General features: G+C 39.4%; 1 protein-coding gene and 1 long non-coding RNA gene across 2 annotated transcripts; both read right to left on the bottom strand.

Moving 5' to 3' along the window:
- Nucleotides 1-159: 159 nt before the first annotated feature.
- On the bottom strand, nucleotides 160-6,907 carry LOC116506660. The gene is made up of 5 exons (XR_004255060.1): nucleotides 6,819-6,907; nucleotides 4,023-4,100; nucleotides 3,467-3,595; nucleotides 3,124-3,236; nucleotides 160-1,158 (listed from the first exon to the last, which is right to left on the bottom strand). It is a non-coding gene; the product is annotated as an uncharacterized LOC116506660 (long non-coding RNA).
- Nucleotides 6,908-10,653: 3,746 nt separating this feature from the next.
- Nucleotides 10,654-21,859, bottom strand: NDUFB6 (NADH:ubiquinone oxidoreductase subunit B6). The gene is made up of 4 exons (XM_032214229.1): nucleotides 21,543-21,859; nucleotides 18,778-18,870; nucleotides 11,787-11,831; nucleotides 10,654-10,997 (listed from the first exon to the last, which is right to left on the bottom strand). Exons 1-4 carry the CDS (start codon nucleotides 21,765-21,767, stop codon nucleotides 10,920-10,922), a joined length of 441 nt encoding a protein of 146 aa, XP_032070120.1. The 5' UTR covers nucleotides 21,768-21,859; the 3' UTR covers nucleotides 10,654-10,919.
- Between the last annotated feature and the right edge of the window lie 405 nt (nucleotides 21,860-22,264).

Raw genomic sequence — 22,264 nt, 5'->3', positions numbered from 1 at the left:
TGCATCACCATTCTCTGTTGGTTCCAGAGATGGTGCTGCCAATCATAAGAACAATGAATGTCTTCCTCAGTGAGAGAAGAAAATCTAAGAGGAGTGAAAAAGATGAAGATAAATTAAGAGAAGTGTCTTAAATAAATATTTTTGTTAAATATTCTTAGAAATCTTATTTTTCCTCTTTGTTACAAGTTTTTGCTTCGTATGTTAACCAATATTTTAGGTGTCTCTCTGCATTTTGTTTACTTTATATAGCTGGATGAAAAGGCCTTAGTTTTTATAGTTTTTAATGTTTTAATAGTTATTGTTTACTATTGTTTCTAACTTTGTTGTAAGGCATAAGGAATAAGTCATTTTATGAAATAAATTAATTAAAATATGACCTTGAAGTCCTTGGTGCTTTCTAAGTTTGGTTGTTTGCTTGTTTCATTATCTGACTAGATAACGTCTTCAATTTTAGAAAGGCATGGGCTTTGTTCTCTATATCATCAATTCATTAAGCAATGACTGCAGATCAATCCTATATCATGATATAACCTTCCCCAAAGATTTAAAAAAAAACTTGCCCTGATCAGATTTGGTTTAGTTTTTGTTACATGCTTATTTCAGTTTAAAAACTAAACCAAGAACTGATTTGTTAAAAGTAATGTATGCACAAAATATCAATAGGCTAATATTTCTCATTTGGGTTAAGATGTGATACATTACCATTTATCCAGATAAAATAATTGATACCACAAGGGTATGGTTGGCCTTTACTAGATTAGTGTTGTATTATGTAGGTTCCCCCTACTAAAAACTTCATATTCTTACTCATGAACTGCCATTCATTTCCTTTAATGCTACAGCCTTATGACTGAATACCTGGTTTTTTAAGAAGACATCAATACAATGAGACTGGCCAGTTTCCTTGTCAAATAATCATTGTCTGATAAACTTCTGGTTGTGATAATTTACCCTCTTGTGCTTGTTAGTGAATAGCATTATTTTGGTATTGTCGTTATCATTAATCTGCAAGAAGAGATTGACACAGGAGGTAGCAAAAGCATATACCACTTCCTAAATCTATAGGTAGATTTTGTCATCTGCCTTGTGCAGCAACCATTCAGTAATGACAGCAATGAAAAAGTGCGACCAATCCTGTCATTTACAATGTTCGCCGGTCTGTAAAACAAAGGAAAGCCAAAATAAGATTTTAAGCACAATCTCCATTTCATTTAGTCATTTTAGTCATTTATTAAAATTTATAGGCCGCCCTTTTCCCTGAGGGGACTCAGGGCGGCTTACAATCACAAGGGAGGGGGTGCAGTATCAAAAAACAAAACAAAATGTGAACAAAGAAAAATAATAAAACACAACTTTCGTTCAGCAATCAAACACTCGGGCGGGTGAATTGGGAACCTATCCCCAGGCCTGCTGGGACAGCCAGATCTTGAGGGCTGCGCGGAAGGTCTGGATGGTGGTGAGGGTACGGATCTCAACGGGGAGATCGTTCCACAGGGTCGGAGCTGCAACAGAAAAGGCTCTCCTCCATGTGGTCGCCAGTCGGCATTGACTGGCAGATGGGATTCGGAGGAGGCCCAGTCTGTGCGATCTAATTGGTCGAAGGGAGGTAATCGGCAGAAGGTGGTCTCTCAAGTACCCAGATCCACTACCATGGAGTGCTTTAAAGGTGGTCATCAGTACCCTGAAGCGCACCCGGAGACCAACAGGTAGCCAGTGCAGCTCGCGGAGGACGGGTGTAACGTGGGCGAACCGCGGTGCGCCCACTATCACTCGCGCGGCTGCATTCTGGACTAACTGTAGTCGCCGGATGCACTTCAAGGGCAACCCCATGTAGAGCCCATTGCAGTATTCCAGCCTAGAGATCACAAGGGCTCGAGTGACTGTTGTGAGAGCCTCCCGGTCTAGGTAGGGCCGCAACTGGCGGACCAGGCGAACCTGGGCAAATGCCCCCCTGGTCACAGCTGACAGCTGGTGGTCAAAAGTCAGCTGTGGGTCCAGGAGGACTCCTAAGTTGCGGACCCTATCTGAGGGGTATAAAATTTGACCCCCCAGCCTAAGTGTTGGTACATTAGCCAAATTATTGGGAGGGAAGCACAACAGCCACTCGGTCTTGTCCGGGTTGAGTACCAGTTTGTTAGCGCTCATCCAGTTCTTAACGGCCTCTAGACCCTGGTTCATCACATCCACCGCTTCATTGAGTTGGCACGGGGCGGACAGATACAGTTGCGTATCGTCCGCATATTGGTGGTATTTTATCCCGTGCCTCCGAATGATCTCGCCCAGCGGTTTCATGTATATGTTAAATAGTAGGGGGGATAAGACCGAACCCTGCGGCACCCCACATGTTAGGGGCCTCAGGGACGATCTCTGCCCCCCGACCAACACCGACTGCGACCTGTCCGAGAGGTAGGAGGAGAACCACTGTAAAACAGTGCCTCCCACTCCCACCTCCCGCAGTCGTCGCAGAAGGATACCATGGTCGATGGTATCGAAAGCCGCTGAGAGGTCAAGGAGAACCAGGATGGACGCATAGCCTCCATCTCTGGCCCTCCAGAGATCATCGGTCAATGCGACCAAAGCGGTTTCTGTGCTGTAACCAGGTCTGAAGCCAGACTGGAAGGGGTCAAGATAAGATTTCAATTAGCAACCCCCCCCCTCATTTAATAACTAAGTTATCTGTCCAATTGTGATTGTTAAATGAGGACAGGGCTTTTAGAATTATCCATCATTGCATAAAACAGTCAACATTTGTGGAAGATAATATAAATAAGCACCAAGTGTATTAATATAGATGTTGAACAGTAATGGAACCAGGATGCATCCTTGCCTAGTCCCTAAAATTTGGATTTTTTTAAACAGGTGCCCATGGATACTTCAGTGAACCCCAAATATGTGTTCATATTTTGACATCAAGAGAAGTAGATGTATAGATCATAATTTATGCCCACATTTTTAAAAATCAGGTTAAATGTAGATCAAGGATCAATTAATGTTGGTTATAAACCTAGATTAGTTTTGGAGTTTTCCTGCCCAGTAAAGGCTAAAACAGAATGCCCTGGTGAAAAGTCAAATTGTTGCCCTGCAATGCAGGCATTTTACATACAACTAACTGGTTATACTTACAGATTTATTGGTCAGTAGTTTGGGGACAACTTTTGGTGTTTTGCAGATATTATTGACACTTCCATTGAATCTATTAGTACTGATTAAGTAGCTGACCTTGGATTTTATAGAAGCTGCAGATGAAATTAGACAAGTAAATTCAAAATATTAAAGATTGGCTATCAAGCATTCAAAAACAATTATTTTAATTGATATAATAAATAAAGTGCCACAAAAAAATAAAGCTACAATTTAATTTGGATAAATTATTAAGTAAAATTAAATATTCCTTTAAAAATGTACCAAATAAGATAACTTTGGCTTTCAACAATACATTGTAGAGTGAATATTTAATGAAACATACCAGTATGATGCAGATTTTTCTTCAGAATAGCTCAAATAACTTGAACATCTGTTTAACTTCAAATTTTCACTGGATACTATATGCATTTTGGCAATTCTTCCATAGATATCCAGGCATTTATTTCTGTACCTTTAAAAGCATTGTGTAAGAGTGTAACTTTTAACTTGAAAACCAAACCAAACTTCCTTGCGCAAAGTAGTTATTTATCTGTAATAATGACTCTTTGGGCTTGCAGTAATCCTTCTAGCCTTACTCTTCTGAAACATATTGAAATAAGCAGTAAAGTGGAAAAATATAAAATTCTTTTTAAAAAACTATATTCAAAGTTATTTTCTCAGTTATGTGTTAATAGAACTGAGTATCAAATGTTCACAGCTGTTTTGTTATCTTTATCTGTATTTCTGAAGTTTCAATAATACTCCTGAGCTCAAACACTCCAGTTGGGAATTCATGTTTTTGCAGATTATTATTTATGATGTTATAGAATCTTTGTATATCTGTGGTATTCCGATCTGGAGATGTCTCAAATACTCTGGGCTTATATGGGACACATCACCTTCAGTTGCCATTTGGCTGCTATTCGGGTTGCATAAATGATGTAGCACCACGAAAGCAATACAATAGCAAGAAGAATCTGTGAAAGAAAAGAACAAAATATCCTTAATATGAATTTACATTTGATATGTCAAGCCTCTCTTTATACTTGTTTTATCCCCACCAACAAAATTAAATCTGCAGCTTAAGAAGCCAGGGGCTGAAGAGAGTCATATGAGATGGGTGTGCTTATGTACTGTACTGCTACTATTTTTTAAATGTTCATTCTGCCTTTTCCACAGGAGTTCAAGAGTTTCCATGAGTGTCTCTATTTTACCCCTGATAGGTTGAGAGTATGGCTGTGAAAATCCATAGCTGAGAATGAAACAGAACTTGACTCTTCCCTTCCTACCTAGTCCAATACCTTCACCCCAACACCTCAGTGATTACTGAGTGAAAATAATTTTTATGTTAACCACTTTTCTTGAATAAATCATAGTTTGTTTTTTGCATTTAATTTGCTAAATTATAAAGCATAGTTTACAGTACATAATGGCCTAATTTAAATCCCAGTAAGCCAGAATAGGAGCCAGTTTGGTCTAGTGGTTAAGGCACCGGTCTAGAAATCAGGAGACTAGGAGTTCTAGTCCTGCCTTAAGCATGGAGAGCAGCTGGGTGATTTTAGGCCACTCACTTTTCTAGCAGCCCTACAAAGAAAGCCATGGCAAACTATCTCTAAAATATTGACAGGAAAACTGCAAACAGATGTCCAGAATCAATGATGGGAAAAAAGTCTTGCCAAAGTGCAGGAACTCCAGACAGTTGTCAAGAATCAAACAGCAGAAAAAAAAGCCAAATTGTAATTATACTGAGGGCTAAAATAATAGGTAAAGATGGTGTAACAAGAAAGGCAAAAAGTACATGCCTTTTTCAGATGCTTGCGGTAAGATTAGAACAAAGCTCACAAGTCTTTTCACCTAACATTATTTTGTTTCTCTCAGGAATTTATATTTTTTACAATTCAGTTTGAAAGGCTTTTTAATGATTGTTACTGTTGGCTAGCAGAGATTCAGAAAAAACATGTGGATTAAATATCAAATCCTCCAGAGATTTACTGATAAACACAGATATAAAATGTGCCCACCCTAAAGAAAGAGACTGCTAGTGCTGTTTCAAGCAGGAGGTCACCCAGCTGACCTCCTGCTTGAAACAGCACTAGCACTGTCTCTTTTTAGGGTGGGCACATTTTATATCTGTGTTTATCAGTAAATCTCTGGAGCAAGTAATCTTCTCAGCCCTAGGAAGGAGAAACCAGCCAGCTGTTTTTTGAAAATGTTGCCATGTAAACCACAGCGACTTCTCCAGGCAGTTGCCAGGCATGCAAATGGCTTGAAGAAAGGATTAAATCAAAGCCCATATTTGTTTAAACTTAACTAAAGCCTAGTCTTTGATTAAAGTTGGAGAGAAAGGCAAGAACCCATGGCCTAAAGTGGGTTAGTGATCCATTCTGTACAATCTCAGCTTCTGATTTATAGTTTGGCAGATCTGTAAACTCTTGATACAACTCCCCTATAAACATTCAGCTATTGAGATTGAAAAGGGGATGTGAAATGCTACTATTATAACTGGAAATTTGGTCAAATGCCAAGGGCAGGGGGATGCATAGGAGGCAATGTTGTGTCCAGACAATTTAGAGACCTCCATGGAATGTCATGGTGTGGAGCTGATAAAAACCTGATCCCTGAATTTGAGAGAGGGGGAGAGAAAAGGGCTTCTTTGTCCACCAGAAAATACAGATCAAGTAATTCAAGGAAATCCAAAAGCATTTTTAAGAGGTAAAGGTTCCACTTGAGCATATGTGCTAGTCGTTCCTGACTCTAGGGGTCGGTGCTCATCTCCGTTTCAAGGCCAAAGAGCCAGCACTGTCCGAAGACGTCTCCGTGGTCATATGGCAGGCATCACTAAATGCTGAAGGCACACGGAACACTGTTACCTTCCCACCAAAGGTGGTTCCTATTTTTCTATTTGCATTTTTTACGTGCTTTCGAAATGCTAGGTTGGCAGAAGCTGGGAGAAGTAATGGGAGCTCACTCCATTATGCGGTGCTAGGGGAACTGTCCCCTAGCACTGCGTCAAACTGTCAACCTTTTGATGGACAAGCTCAGTGTCTTAGCCAAAGCCACCTTTACTTTTTTAAGGGGAAGGGATCAAAGGGCCATTTATAGGGTACAGAAATCAATGAAGCACACATTTGTGTAATGCAATAGGTCAGAAAGCAAGGGATCAAACAAGAAAAGGCACTGAGACTTGGGTAAGAGAAAACACTGATTCAAAGTAACATTCCCTAAGTGGCAAACTTCTGGGTCACCTTGCTGTTTCCCAACTAGGTTAGTATGTTTCTTAAAAGTTGCAAGTGTATTCAACGACTGCTATAAACGCCGATAGTAAAGCCGAACACTTGAGGTGAGAGCAACTACACGGGGTCTCTCGCATGGGGCGAACCCGTTTAAAAAGTGTCTGTTACTTAAGAGGCTAAAAGAGAAGCTGGTAAATGCGAGATCGAAGACAAAAGCTCAGCTTCAGCCAGCAGGAGGGGACTCGTTTTCAACTGAATGGCAAACATGTGGGGGGGTCCCTCTCCCCCCCCAATTTATGGGGCTCATCCCACACCGCTCCTTGCTTCTGAGGAGCGGATGCGGGATTGAGCCCGTAAATTGGCCTCCCGGGATTTCTTTGTAGGGGGAGGCTGTGTGCCCGCTCCCTCAAACAACAAAAGAAATGTGGGAGGGAGGAGGCAAAGAGAACAGCACCGCCTTACCAGCGTTTAGTGCCATTCCAGAGCTCGGCGGTTTACCGTTGGCATGCTCAGCTTTTCCCCGCTCGCGCCCCGCCCCCGCCTCGCTCAGAAAGCCCTCGGGAAGTGAGAGGTTCGCGGAGCGGCAGGAAAGGGATGGCGGGAGAGCCATTTTTGTTAAAGGAGACAAAGCCTCCGCCTCCTCTCCGCCTCTCCTTCGGTAAAGGAGATACACCAGTATTCCTGAAATTAAACGGAGTTGAGGTAGAAGATAGGATCGGAATAGGAATGGAAAGGATATTGGATATAGAGAATAGAATAGAATAGATTCTTTATTGGCCAAGTGTGTGTGGAAGGTTATCACCCAGCCCTCTCCCAGAGAAATGAAATATCCTAGGAAATGTTGAAAAGGCAGAATATTATTTCCCTGGATGTGAAAGGGAGAAACGTTTTAAAGAGAAACTTCCTGCAGCTTCCTGCCTCCCCCGCCCTTTTGTCAATGGGCCATTAAGAAGGTCAAACTAGCTTTACATAATAAAGAGTTCTCCACTTCAACTCTGGGGGTGGGTGGGTGGGATTAAGGCATGATAATATTGGCCCTTTACTCAACTGACCACATGGCATCTGAGAACTCAACCAAACCTGGATTCAAAACGCAGCCTAGAGAGTTGTCCCTGCATGTCCCCATGGGAGTCTGACAACCAATCAGAATACAAGCTCAAGATCAAAGGCCAGAGAGGGCATAAAACCAGGGACTTTCAGCATCTCAGCCCTTCTCTTCTCTTCCACCAACATTAAAGCATGTGATCACCTTTTCTGTTCAGGACTCAAGCCATGTGGTCCTATCCACCATTAAACCATCTTTCCAAGCAGCCTCCATGTCTCCAGTGTCTTTTTCCCCACTTGGAGACGAATCCAGGACATTTCTTTCATCATGTGATTGGACACACAAGGAATTTGTCTCTGGTGCATAAGCTCTCAGTGTACACACAAGCAATAAGTGATAAATCATGATCATAGTCATTGTAAAAATACATTCATCATAAATCATAAGATGCAACACTTAGTGATAATCACTGCAGGGACAAATGTCCACTGTCAGTCTCCAGCAAAAATATGTTGCTTTTCCTTGTTTTGATTCCATCCTCCTGATTTAATTCCTGCCCTTCTCTATCTTGCCAAGAATATCAAGGTTTTTAAGCTAGCTAGATCCTTTGCATTTTACTTTGGAATAGTTGTATAGCATTGTCCCTGGCTACTATCCTATCCAAACTCATTGCAGAGGTGGAAGTCCATTGAAATCTTTGGTATTCCAGAAAATAGGGTTCAGCTTTTAGCTATTCCTTCACCAAAGTCAAAATATTTATTCTATCTTATTTGTCGATCACATTTTGAAAAGTAACATTTTTCCTCTGGCTTTTGGAGGGCTCCCGCATAGGTCGTGAGCATGACAATATCTCCCAAGGCAGAACCCTAATAAACTGAGATAAATTGGGGTGGAGGGGTTGAGCCTTCTCCAAATAAGCCCTGCCCATTGCACGATTGGAATCCTCCCCCCTCCCAAAGCATCCAAGGACAAAAACTCACTTAGGGAAGCAGAGGAATAGAAAGCAGCACAAAAACTCAATTTCCAAGTTTCCACAAAGAGAAATGTCTATGAGATTCTCAGTCATCCAGGTCATGGTTGTCCCAAAGGACAATCTCTGAAGCTGAAGAAGCTTCTTGGATGAGAAGCAAAACATATTCAAAGAAAAAACAGAAAGTACAGTTGCCTCTTGAAAAAGCACCTTTGGGATATCAGAGAGAAGAATCTTTCCTATGCATTTGGCAAATATGATTGAAGCCCTTGTCTTTTCTCTGTTCCCCATCTGGTTAGCTACCATTCCCATATTTCTTTTTGTTTCTTTATCTTCTTTTATGTTCTTTCTTTTAGGTGCGTTTTAACGTTTTGTAAACTGCCTAAATTTGTTGGGAGTCGGATGGCATATAAATTGAATGAATGAATGAATGAATGAATGAATGAATGAATGAATGAATGAATGAGAAGGGAAAAGAGAAGAGGATTGCAGGAACTTCTGCATTAAATTATTTTGATCGAGTTTTTATTCATGAATAAAAAACACTTGTTAAGATCATGCAGTAAAGAGCCCTTTCTCGTTTGGTATCCACATTGATAAATTGATTTGTACGAGTAAGACAAGATTGGGAATGTTATTTTTATCCCTTTTGAATGGGGGAATGTGGACCTGCCGATTCGCACACCACCACCTACACATTACAGTAGCAATACATTTTTGAACTATAACTCCCATTATAGTTTGGGGCCACCGTTCTGAGCAAATGTAGAGATGAATGATGATAGTTGCAATTCTTCGGACAACTGTGTTATTGTTGACTATGTTAAACATTAGCTGGGATAATCCCTGACCTTGTTCAGCTGTCCTCAGACTCTGGAGTTTCAGCTGATGATTGGAAAAATGTGCAACATTCTGACAGAGACCACCATGATTTGAAAAGGAAACATCACATCAGGGGAAAACAAAAAAGAAGAGGCAGCAGTAAACAAAACAAAAAGGCCAGATTACAGCATGCATTTTCTGAATGAATAAATAATTTATATTCCTGAGCTGATGTGGAAAGTAGGCCTTCCAATGAATTTAATAGATTTTTATTTTTAATCTAGAATTTAAATTTATATATTTGCCCACTGGCACATGACTTGTGAGGGGGGGGGGGGGAGCTTAACAAGAGTTAAAAATAATAAATAGTAAATAAGAATAGAAACTATTGTGCTGGGGAAAAGGGGAAACACAAGAATAAGGACATTCAAACTGAGTTTTGAGTTATCAACCAACTCATTTGTGCCAGATGTAAAAACAAAGATCATTGGTTAGTTGGCAAGTCTAGCTGAAAAGTTTAGTTTCTGTGGTGCCATTCTCTCCATCATTATTATTGTCAATTGTAATTACAATAGGTGAGAGGAATTGGTAAAAAATTTATCCAACTTAATTTTTTTTGTGACTTTTGGTCACACCTTGTTGTATCAGAGACTTTACCTTCATAAATTATCCCGATGCATGGGTTTCTTGACCATTTTTTTCTTATCTGGTTGAATATCAGCTTGTGTTTGCATGTCTGCAAATGGCTTGGTGCTTTGGTAAAGATTTCTTTAGAGTACTGACTTTCACTTGTAGAAGAGGTTTCCTCTCTAGTACAATACCCAGACCTTAATTGTTTTTTATCAGTCATTTTTCAGCTGATGCACTCTTTCAATGTCAAATCTGCTTAACAGCCATCAAGAGTCAACAGGCCCTTAAAAAGGTAAGGTAAAGGTTCGCCTCACAAATATGTGCTAGTCGTTCCCAACTCTAGAGGGGTCATCTCTGTTTCAAATCCGAAGAGCCAGAGCTGTCCGAAGATGTCTCCATGGTCATGTGGCCGGCATGACTAAACACCAAAGGCTGTTACCTTCCCACCAAAGGTGGTTCCTATTTTTCTACTTGCATTTTTACATGCTTTCGAACTGCTAGGTTAGCAGAAGCTGGGACAAGTAATGGGAGTTCACTCCATTACGTGATGCTAGGGATTCAAACTGCCGAACTGCCAACCTTTCTGATCAATAAACTCAGTGTCTTAGCCACTGAGCCACTGTGTCCTGTTAAACAGGCCCTTACTAGACTTAATTAAATTAAATTTTCTCCAAGCTTAGTAAAGTAGTAAGCACTAACCCTCCTGTTTATTTCTTCTGGATATATTTATGATGGTTTCCTCACTGAAACTTTGATGTGGGTAGCTTCAGGATTCAAAGTGGTTTACCTGAATGAAGAAAGTTTATCTTCTTTGGTTGTTATATACATCTTTTATTTCATTTATTTATCTTTTAATGTTGTTTCTATGTTGTATGTTTTCTAAGGCCTATCAATAACCAAAATACTTTTTGTTGGATTCAGTATCTATACATGATTAGTGACTATTCTTAGATACTATTCCAGCATAGCACCACCTCCCACATGTACGCACATTAGCCAAAATCATTACATTTCTTATTGTCCATTTTGAAGTATATATTCATTTATATAGGAAACAATAAAGTAAGCGTTTTCATTTTACAGGTCTTAGAGTCTCTCAGTCTTCACAAAATGGTATTTCTGCTGCAGTTCCATATGGCGCTGAGGGAATTCCTTTTTCCTCCACCCTGTCTCCCTGATAATAAAAAAAAACAGAATTTGAAATATTTTAAGGAAAACATATGCTAAGTATCTCCACGTTTTTGTTTTGCAGAAGATTTGATACTATTTATACACAATTTATGCAAAAGATTTTTCTTAACATAGAAATCCTCATTATATAACAAATTGGTGTAGGACAAGGGTGGCAAGCTGGCAGCCTGCGGGCCGGATGCATCACCTATAGGCCACACCCACCTCAGTTTCACAAAGGAAAAAAAATCACGATACATCACGTGACATGATCGGGTTTGACACCCGTGGTGTAAGACAAACTGTGTTAGCCACAATAACTTTGTATTGCCATAAAAATAATTCTTTTTTACAGGCCATAAGAGTAAATGTCTACTTCAAGCCTATATTTGAACTGGAGTTTAGTATTCAGAATTAAAGAAATGGTTACTATAGAAAACATTCCAAAGCCATCTAAGCAATGAAGCAACATAACCATTATTTTTGAAGACTATTTTTGTGTTCTCTTTCTAATTTAGTAGATGCTCCTGATGGAGGAAGGAATTAAAGGTATTGAGAAAAATTGAGTCCTGTCTTAGCATGAAGCAACTTTGGGCTTAGAACCTCAGAGAGAGGTACAAACCACTTCTGAACAACCTTATCAAGAAAATTTCAGTCACCTTAGTCAAAAATGATTTGAAGGCAAAAGTTAAATGAAATACAATAAGCCTATATTTTGCTTAATTTATAAACTTAAGGTAGTTCTTTTTTTACACAAATAGATGTTACATAGAATATTAAGAAGACAACTTACTGGATATATTGTAGGTTTTTGCTGAACAATACCATGGGGAGTAAGCTGCAAATGAAAACAGAAGAATAATGATTATGAAGAAAGTAATAATTTGGACATTATTTGAAATTTATCAGATAGTCTTTTCCCATCTTGGTCTTTCCAATTCCTTAAACTATGGAATCAGTACATATGACCTCAATGTGTTATCAGCAAAATTCTCTGCAATCAATTAAAATCAGAATATAGACACTTTCACAAATAGGAGGAACTCGTTTTTATTAGACTTATGGAAAATACCTGTATCAGTTTCTTATTTGTGCATATCAGCACGAGTGAATAATACTGATTCTTAACAGTGAAAGAACAACACATTTCCCAAGTTACACAGGTGTTTAAAATATATTACTGGTACCGTCAAATGGCAGTATTAGAATGGGGAATAGGGGTACTGGTCAAAAAGAGATGGAAGTTAACTGAAGGTCTTGCTTACAGACAAACAGATATATGCAAAGTTGAAGTTCATCATACTAAGATTCTATTCCAATTTTCAAAGAAAGACCCAGGTCACTGCAGAAACATGAGTACATCACTGATGCTAAGTGCTTTGTTGGTTTTATTTTAATTTAAAACTTTGAATTTTGCTGTTGAGCTGGGGCCAAATCCAACAGGTAATTCCATTTTTAGAACATTAGTTCCGTTAGCAATATAATTCAAACCAAATCTAAAACAATATATTGTTATGCAACATCTTGAGCCAAAATACATCCCGCCTGTCTACGTATATATGATTTCTAATGCTCATATGCTGGAAACAGCTATAAAACCATTGTGAAAGAATTCTGTCTGCATCAATCTATGGTCAGTCGAATACTGCATGATGAGGAAAAAGCAATAACTCTATGCAGTAAATTGAGAAGATGACCTTGAAGAAAATGGGCAAGAACTATTATAAACAGGGCACAAAAAATTCCTTATGTCCTGGAAAACAAGAGTATTTAGAAGAGACTTGAGCAGACTCCTCTCTGACGTAAGAGGAAGTGGTTAAGCACAATCAGGCTTGCAAGATTTTGTTGTTCTAGCCCAGGGGTGTCAAACTGGTGGCCTGCATGTCGGATGTATCATGTGCAAGCCACCCCCACCTGTTCCGTGAATGGGAAAAACGTTGCAAGACGTCATGAGATGGCAACGTGATGCCGTGAGTTTGACACCCGTGTTCTAGCCTATCTCAAGAAATAACATCTTCCAGAATCAGTTTACTAATCAGGTCTATCCTGAAGGACACATGGTTATTCTTCTCAGAGGTGGTGATCCAACACATATTCAGCCCAACAGCAAGATGTACAATACTTTTCTTAGGAGGAGAGGAGGAGCCAACATCGCGACAATATGGATGTGCAGTCTCGATGCTCTGAGACCGCAGCCAATACTTTTGCCACTGGGTGGTCCAATTGGACCTAAATCATCCCGAAGAGACAGTGAACAGGAAGAATACGTCTTGCTGACCTCAGGGATATTGCAAAATCCCTGAAAGAAGCAAGGGAAGTTCTTTAAGCTGGCGACAAAAAATCCAGCCAAGGCTGACAAAGTCGGGGCAGCTCCAAAATGGAAGGATACGGAAAGGGAAAGTGTTTCCAGCTGGTGAGGAACTTTCACTGTTTTAAAAAGAGACTGCCTATAAAAACTTAAAATTAATCTAAATTGGAGAATAGAAGAATCAAGTGGCGGAATTAAATTTGGAATGGTTTTGGACAGTGGTTATCTTACTTTTTAAATGCTATTTTCATGGATGGAATTTATGCAAGCCTTTTGAAATGGATGGATTAAGTTTTCTTCTTCTATTTTTTTCTTTTATTGTTCTCTGCAACCTATGGACTAAAGTTTTCCTCTTTCATTGCTGTGGGTATTTTTCTGATTCATTTAAAGATTGGACTCTTTTTTCTAACTTGAAATACAAAAAGATACAAAAGGAAATTAGATTTTCAATAGTATTACCGCTGCTCGGAGGCTGGGAGGATTTGTTGATTAGAGTTTGTGTATTGAAAATAGAACACTTTCTTTTTCTCCACTGATTGTTTGGACTTGGCATTACAAGGTTTCACTGCTAGGCTACAGAGAGTGGTAAGAAGGGAAGCACACAAATGTCCCTTTGAAGTATATTTCTAATCAGAGAAAACTGAAAACAACGTTCTTTGTGAATCTATGCTTTAATTTTATTAACCTTCCAAGCTGTGTTTGTTAGAATGGCACAATTTCAAAAGAAAATAGAAGTCTCAAGTTTGCAAAAGATACTTTCAGAAATACAGAAATTATCAAATACATATGAAAGAATAGAGAAAAAACTGGAATATTTAGAGCATATAACAATAAAATATGATGAAATTCAGGATGTCTATCAAATGCAAAACGGGGTGGTTGAAACTAAAGAGAGAAATCTATTAGCAAAAGCACTGATAACACTGCTGACAATCAAAGATAAGCTGAATAAAGAAACAGAAAGAGGGCATCAAGATTATATGAGAGATCTTATAAGCAGGAGTTGCTAAGAGAAGTCTATACAAAGCTGACCAGGAAGATGATTAGAGGACTGGTACCACAAATGGCAGAAGGTATGAGACTATTTTGCTATTGGAAAGGTTGATAGATGGAAGAATATAATTTAAAACTAGTTAAACTTAGTGAAATTTATTGACGATATAGCTTAAATAAATAACTGATAATGTTACTAATGTATACAATGTGTAGTGTTATGATGAGTATAATTGGATATGAATATTGAATGGTACCCATGTAAGGAAGATTAGCAATCCCTTTGGATTATACATAAAGGTTAGTAATAATAATAAAAAGGAAAAAAAGAACTAAGTTAGATACAATTAAAGTTTTGATTATTAGGGGAAAATGTTATGATATAGGATATAGTCAAAAGGAGGGATAAGAGTAACAACATATATAAATATGGGTATAATAGAAGGAAACTGGATGTAAACTTTAAACAGTGATTTGGAAAGGAGGATTAGAAAACTTTGTTATTAAATATTATGGATGTTTACCTAGAATAGGACATAAGGATTTAGTGTTAGTGGAGGATTTTAGAAATAGTAATTGAAAGGCCAGTATGTGGCTATGTATTAAATTTTGGTATATTTTATGATAAAGGATGCTTAAACAATTATAGTCAAATGAAAATGGAGATATGATGATGGTGACATGTATAAATATTTGAGTTAAAATACTTAAGTTAATATGAATTATGTTTGTTGACTGTGGAAGAGATGCACGAAAGTCTTTTTGTAACCAACTGATACACTTTCTATAGCATGTAAAGAAGGATGTTGTATTGAGGAGCCGAGGTGGCGCAGTGGTTAAATGCAGCACTGCAGGCTACTTCAGCTGACTGCAGTTCTACAGTTCGGTTGTTCAAATCTCACCGGCTCAGGGTTGACTCAGCCTTCCATCCTTCCGAGGTGGGTAAAATGAGGACCCGGATTGTTGTTGGGGGCAATATGCTGACTCTGTAAACCGCTTAGAGAGGGCTGAAAGCCCTATGAAGCGGTATATAAGTCTAACTGCTATTTGTTTTAAATTAAAAATAAAATAAAAAAATAAAAAAATACTTTTCTTAGGTCACAAACAACTCCAGGAATCTGCAGGCCATTCTTGCTTTTACAGATGCCAATGTTCATAAATCCACTGTAAGAAATTTTCTGAATAAGAGTGCTGTGTACTGGAAGAAATCACTGCTGTAGTCCAGAGGTGGATTGCTAATTTTTTTTCTACTGGTTCAGGGGCGCGCGCGCAACACTTCTGTGAATGCGCAGAAGTGTCCGGGGGTGGGTGGAGCCTCCTGCTACTGCTACTACTGCCAACCCGGCAGCAACCCACCTCTGCTGTAGTCAACTGAAAGCAGATTTCTCACCCCAATACCCTCTGCTTGTCTCAAGTTTGTCAAAAGCCATATGGATGATATAGCAGGCTGTTCAAATAATGCTGTTGACATTACGTTGACAGATGAGGCAAAAGCAGAACCACTAGGCATTAATGAAAAATACTACATTTGGGGGTGGGGGGGAGGAACCATTGATATGCTGCATTCCAACAAAAGATCTTCATTGCAACCATGGACAATGATGGTGGAATCAACATGGCTCAGGGCAGTTTTCTGATCTGTGACCCAAATTGCTCATGATTATTGAATGAACAATGGATAATTTGCAGCAGGTATCAAGGCAGGATACATTAGCTAAATGGCTGCCATCGGGCAGGAGAGAGGGAAGGAGAACTTAGGCTGGAACAGTCAGTGGAAACAAAAAAAAGACATTTAATAGGGAGAAATGTAATGCCACTGAGACAAACAAAAGAAACATATACGGGATGGAGAAAAACTTGCTCAAGAACAGCACATATAAGGAGAACTTGACTGTATTAGTGGATCACAAGCTCAACATGTCCCAGCAATGTAATGCTGTTTCAGCAAAAAACCCAGTGGTATCTTGAGGAGCCTCAAAAGAAACAGATATCAGATGACACGAAAGTAATTATCCCACTCTATTCAGCCTTAGGCCTTATCTGGAGTATCATGTTCAGTCCTCCACAACTCAGTTTAAAAGATATTGATAAACTGGAACTAGTCCAAAGAAGAGCTACCAACATGGTGAAAAGATTGGAAGTCCTACAAGCCAAGGCGTGATTAAAAGATCTAGATAAGGTTAGAAGAGAGGTTTGAAAGGAGATGTGATAGCTAGCTCAAAGATTTGAAGGGCTTCACACTGTAGAAGTGTCAGCACCTCTCCATTAATTAATTAGGAAAGAAAGACCACAAGACTCCATGTGTGGAAAATCAAGTGTACTTTTACTAATTAAGAACGGTTAAAAGGCAAAGCATAGCGAAGTCTGATTAATTAGGCGCGAAAGCAATTGATATATAGAATAGCCCATTCCCCACCCCTTGGCATCATAGTCCCAGTCCAATCATAAGTCTTCCAAGTGTCAGGTGTGAGATAACTTCAAAAGGCATCACTAAGATGGAATGTCAGTGCCGTTAGTCCTGGCGGGAAACACCCACGCATGCGTAGTCCGATCAGTCGGTGAACTCCAGAACTTTCCTCCAGCACAATGAGTAACCCCTCCCAAATACCATGCCCTCCCTCCCCGTTTCATGGCAGCTGAAGCGATAGCAAAGCAGAAGCTGACAAGAAGGTTCTGACTTATTCTCACTTGTTTCTAGTAAGACTAGAATTAATGGGATGAAACTTCAAAGGCATAAAGAAAAAAATCTTGACAGGAGGAACTATCAATCTTCCCTTTCCTGGACGTTTTCAAAGAAAGCTGGATAGTTTGATATAGGGGATGAGGCAATGAATGCTGCAGTGTGCAGGGAATTCAATTTGGTGAGCTCTTAGGTCACTTCCAACTCCACAATTCAGGACTGTACTACCAAGTGTTTATGGAGATTCTCAGTCATCTGGGTCATGGTTGTTCCAAAGGTGCTTTTTCAGGAGGCAACTGGACTTTGTTTTTCTTTGAAGATGCTTCGCTTCTCATCCAAGAAGCTTCTTAAGCCTTGACTGGATGGTAGAAAATGAAAGGATTTATATTCCTTACAGACAGCTGGTCATTTGCATTCTTTTAGAGAGTTGTTGAGGCCACTTGGAGGTTTATCTGTGTCCTCAGGATCACCTGAGTAGTGCAAATGGTTGGAGCCTTCTTGGCTGCAAGATGTTTTTCTGCCATTGTTCGAAGAGAAGTGCAGGCTGTTGGGGATGAGTCCGTGTCCTCCGCATCTCAAACTGACGTGCAAATGGTTCCTGTAATCTGCAATTTTTTTCTGTAGTTTTTTCTGAAAACCCGTTCATACTCCCACACCATTTGAAGGGTGCTCATCCCAAAGTGCATAGCTAAATGTCTATAGAGATTCTCAGTCACCCAGGTCATGGGTGCAAAAAACATCATGCAGCTGAAGAAGCTTCTTGGATGACAAGCAAAAACAAGAAAAGTTCAGTTGCCTCCTGGAAAAGCACCTTTGGGATGACTGTACTACCAAGTTCTAGAGAAGAATATCAGAGTAGTATTAAGTTGAAGCTTACACAAATGTGAGCCATGTAGCACAATGATCCTAAACACACAAGAGAACATCTATAGCAGAGGAACTTTCTCATTCCAAAATAGTCAAGTCGAACCCCAGACCTTACTGAATTAAATTATTGTGACATGACTTAAAGCAAGTAGGTCACACAAGATGAGAAGTATCACTGAAAATACTTCCAAGGCAATATGCTGGATAGCTATAGGAAAAGAAAAATGTTAAGATTGTTATTGTCAAAAAAAGTAGTTAACAGTTATTAAATCTAACGGTTCATGTACCATTTCCCACAAAAACAATTAATATTGACTCAATGTGTTCAGGACAGCTGTTGATACAATGCATTGTACTTTATGTGCTTTAACCAGAATCTCTCAACCCTTAAAAGGATTTAGACAAAGTTCTGATCAAACTGTAGGCATTCAATATTATTATTTTGCAGTAGCATGGTAGCAAAGATCTTTGCATGTTGCATTTTCTTGGTGGGGGCATATCAGATTAGAAAGAAAGAGATCACCTTAGGTACTGCCACTGGATCTCAAATTAACTCAATAGTAAAAAAACCAAATATTTCTTTTCTTCTGTTCTACCATTCCACACCAAATCATGAGTGCTGAGCACAGTAATACTACACAGTAATAATAAAGGACAAGCACTATTCCAATCAGGAAACAGGCCTATCCTAAATTCCTGCTTCATCAGAAAAAACCTCTGTTGTGTCTCAGAAGTTAAAATAGAAGGAACATTACAGCACTCTGACTTCAGCACTCTGATGGTGGTGGTGGTGGTGGCGGTGGCGGTAATGGGTGCTTTAACATATCCTAAGCCTAGCTTTCTAATATCAGAAATAAAATATGTCATTGGAATTAAATCAGCAAAAAGATACATACATACATACATACATACATACATACATACATACATACATACCTGGGCATGATACTTGACAAGATAATGGGCAATCCAGAGAGGAATAATAAGGTTAATTATAGTAAATTTTCCAGCATTGTAGATTTTGAATACCTAAAAAAATATTAAAAATTTAGTTCTCTGACGCTTGATTACATCAATACAATTTCATTAGATTTGTTGAAATTTAAAATTTATGTTTAATGTTATTTTATGTAATAGGAAACTATGGTACAATCCTGTAGAAATAAATCTCCTTTGCCTTCTGGAATAGCCTCAGGGTAAGATAAATTTATCTGTTCATATTTATCATTTGATCCTGCATTAAACTATAATTTATGCATAGTTGAATTCGCCATAAAGCTAATTCATTCCAAATAAGTTTTCATAAATCAGTTTGTTGGATACAGATAGGAAAATTCACACAAAATGAAAGACAAGCTTCTCAGCTCTTCCCACCATGCTGAACGATAAAAGGTGCCTTGCAGCACGTGGTTATCTCAGAGACTTTATATAAATTTTCTTTATCCCCAAATTAAGAACTTTCACATATTGCCAAATTCTTTTATGAAAACAGCTTATTTTGTTCTCCAAACATAGAAAATACCAGATATGTTACAGAAATACACCAACCAGCCTCACTTCCTTTGTAGAACGCTGTGGCTTTTAATTGCACCAGTTGTAATTAGTTTCCAGAGATTTTCAAAAACAGAAGGCTGAAAAACACTGTTAGAAAATATTCCTGGGTTTCAATGGAGTTGCTGCAAATATACACATCATGTATGTATTAAAGATGTTTTGTTGTTATTTTGGCCATACTAGGGCCCTGAATAAGATTAATCACAGGAGACAAAATCCTCAACTTACAATAGTTCATTTAGTGACTGCTCAAAGTACAACAGTTCAGAATAAAGTGACATGACCATTTTTCACAATTATGTCCTTTGCAACATCCCCATGATCATGTGATCAAAATCAGGTGCTTGGCAACTGGTTCATATTTATGACCATTGCTGCGTCCCAAGATCCGTGATCACCTTTTGCGACCTTCTGACAAGCAAAGTCAATGGGGAAGCCAGATTCACTTAACAACTGGGGTTACTAATTTATCAGCTGCAAGTGATTCACTTAACAACTGTGGCAAGAAAAGACATAAATGGGGCAAAGCTGACTAACAATTGTTCACTTAACAACCAAAATTGTGGGCTCCATGTAATCATAAGTCAAAGGACTACCTGTATTCAGCTAATAGCTGTGATTCCCCTATGTACTTTATTCTTCAATCTCTATTTTCCCCCCCTATTTTCTACTATACATTTATTTAAATTTGTTTAATCATGACCCACTCAGACTCAATCTGAAATAGGGAGTTATCTAATCCAACCCAAACAATAAAGTTCAATAAACAAAAACTCAAGAGATCTGATTTGCTAGGAATATTTACATATTTATTATGGGAAGCCTTACTATATATATCATTATCTTTACTTTAACATGCTTTTAAAACTCAAAAGTTTAGCTTTTTTGGGAGAGTGGCATGACCAAATGACCTACAGATTCAATACCTCTACCGTAAAAAGGACCATCAGTAATTACTAGAGAAGCATCTTTAAGCAAGATGTCTAGGAGGAGTGTGTATGTGGGTATTAAACCACACAAATCATAATATGCGCTCTGCTAACTAGAGCTTTTTTTTTTTTTTCGGATCTCACATCCATAAGGACAAGGCGTTTCGTAACTTAATTTCCCAACTAAAATGTAGGGTTGCAATCTTAACCCCATCAAAACCTTGTTTGCTTTAGTAAGAGCCCGAGTCCACTGTTAACAATATTGCCCAAAAAGGGCATTTAAGAGTTATGTAACTAATCTTCCGTAGTTTTCTTCTCTGGTAATATTGTTCTGCTAACTAGAGCATCCCAAAACATTTGCTAGGACCGATCTTGAATACAGCTCATCTGTCTGGAATACGCACTGCCTATTGGAAATTACTACAATGAGGCAAGTCCAGAGATATTTCATGAGAAGATTCCTCCAAGTCTCCTCGTGCTCGCCTTATGCCGCTAGCTTGAGAATTTTAGTCTTAAGGACAAGCTCTTAAGTATCTTAGGACGCTTCGGTCTGACCTAAGCATAGAATAGTTAACAATGTCGTACCTGTCAAGACTACGTCAGCTTCAACCACAACAATGCAGGAGCACACAATAGATACAAACTTAAAGTAACCGCCTCCAAATGTGGCTTCAAATTGATTTGCAGAAAATACGACTTCAGTAACAGAGTGGTCAATGCCTGAAATGCACTACCTGACACTGTGGTTTCTTCCCCAAACCCCACCAAACTTTAACCTTAAGCTGTCTACCATGGACCTCACCCCATTCCTAAGAGGTCCTTAGGGGCATGCATAAGCACACCAAAGTGCCTACCGTCCCTGTCCTGAAATGCACTACCCTTGTACCGTCCCTGTCCTGAAATGCACTACCTTGTACCGTCCCTGTCCTGAAATGCACTACCTTGTACCGTCACTGTCCTGAAATGCACTACCTTGCCTTCCTTGTATTCGTATCCATTTCATGTATCTTAATCATGTTATACTTATATCTGTTCTCTAATTCCTGCTTGACAAATAAAAATATATAATAAATAAAGAATAAACTATTTATTAGAGCACCTTCCCTGAAGCTGGTGCCCGGGCCAGATGCTGTACTACAACACCCATCGTCCTCAGAAGGCACCGCCCAGGTTAGCCCGCGGGAACCCTCCACTCCCCGCCCTTCTCCTGGGCTTCACCTGTCTCTTCCACAACTTCTCGGGCTGAAGGAAGCGCTGCCAGAAAGCTTCCACAAAGCCGAGCTTCCGCGGGGGAAGGACCGGTTTCCGGGGGCTCAGCTCCTGGTCTTTGAGCCAGCGGCGCCGGAGCTCCCGCAGCTGTTGGCGCCGGAGTTCTCCTCCGGTGTGTAGCCGATCACCTCCTCGGGGAGGTCTCTGGGTTGCAGCCCCGAACCCCGCGACCATCTTGGTTATGCCCGATCTCGGACACTGCTTCGGCCCCGCGCCTCTCTGCGCCTGCGCGACCTTGCTGCGGCGAGAGGACAGTCCTAGGAAGGAGGGAGGGAAGCGTGGCTAACGTCACTTCCGAGTCGCGTGCCCAGTCATAGAGATAGGAATAAAGGCAAGGCAAATCAGAAAAGCATCTGCTTCCGGTTGTTGTAGCTTGCTCATAGATTTTCCTATTTCTTCATTATTTCCCCCCCTCATGATTACCGGGGTTGGAGTAAACCGAGCGACTCTAAAGCGTTTTTGAATCTCTTCGTTTTGTGTTTTAAAACGTGCGGGAAAGGATTTCCTCCACTTTTTCCCAATCGCTCCTCCCTTAGCTTGAATGTCTTTTCTATATGCAAAAGGGTGATTCCTAAAAGTTAATTGTATATATAATAAAGGCATAAGATATATAGTCATGTGTTGCTTTATTGTGTTACATTAATTATAATATCAGGATGCCTGAGTTGTCC

This window comes from Thamnophis elegans, chromosome 3 (assembly GCF_009769535.1).
Source record: "Thamnophis elegans isolate rThaEle1 chromosome 3, rThaEle1.pri, whole genome shotgun sequence".
Lineage (NCBI taxonomy): Eukaryota > Metazoa > Chordata > Lepidosauria > Squamata > Colubridae > Thamnophis > Thamnophis elegans.
The sequence above is the reverse complement of the archived record's forward strand: the minus strand, read 5'-3'. Positions and strand labels throughout refer to the sequence as shown.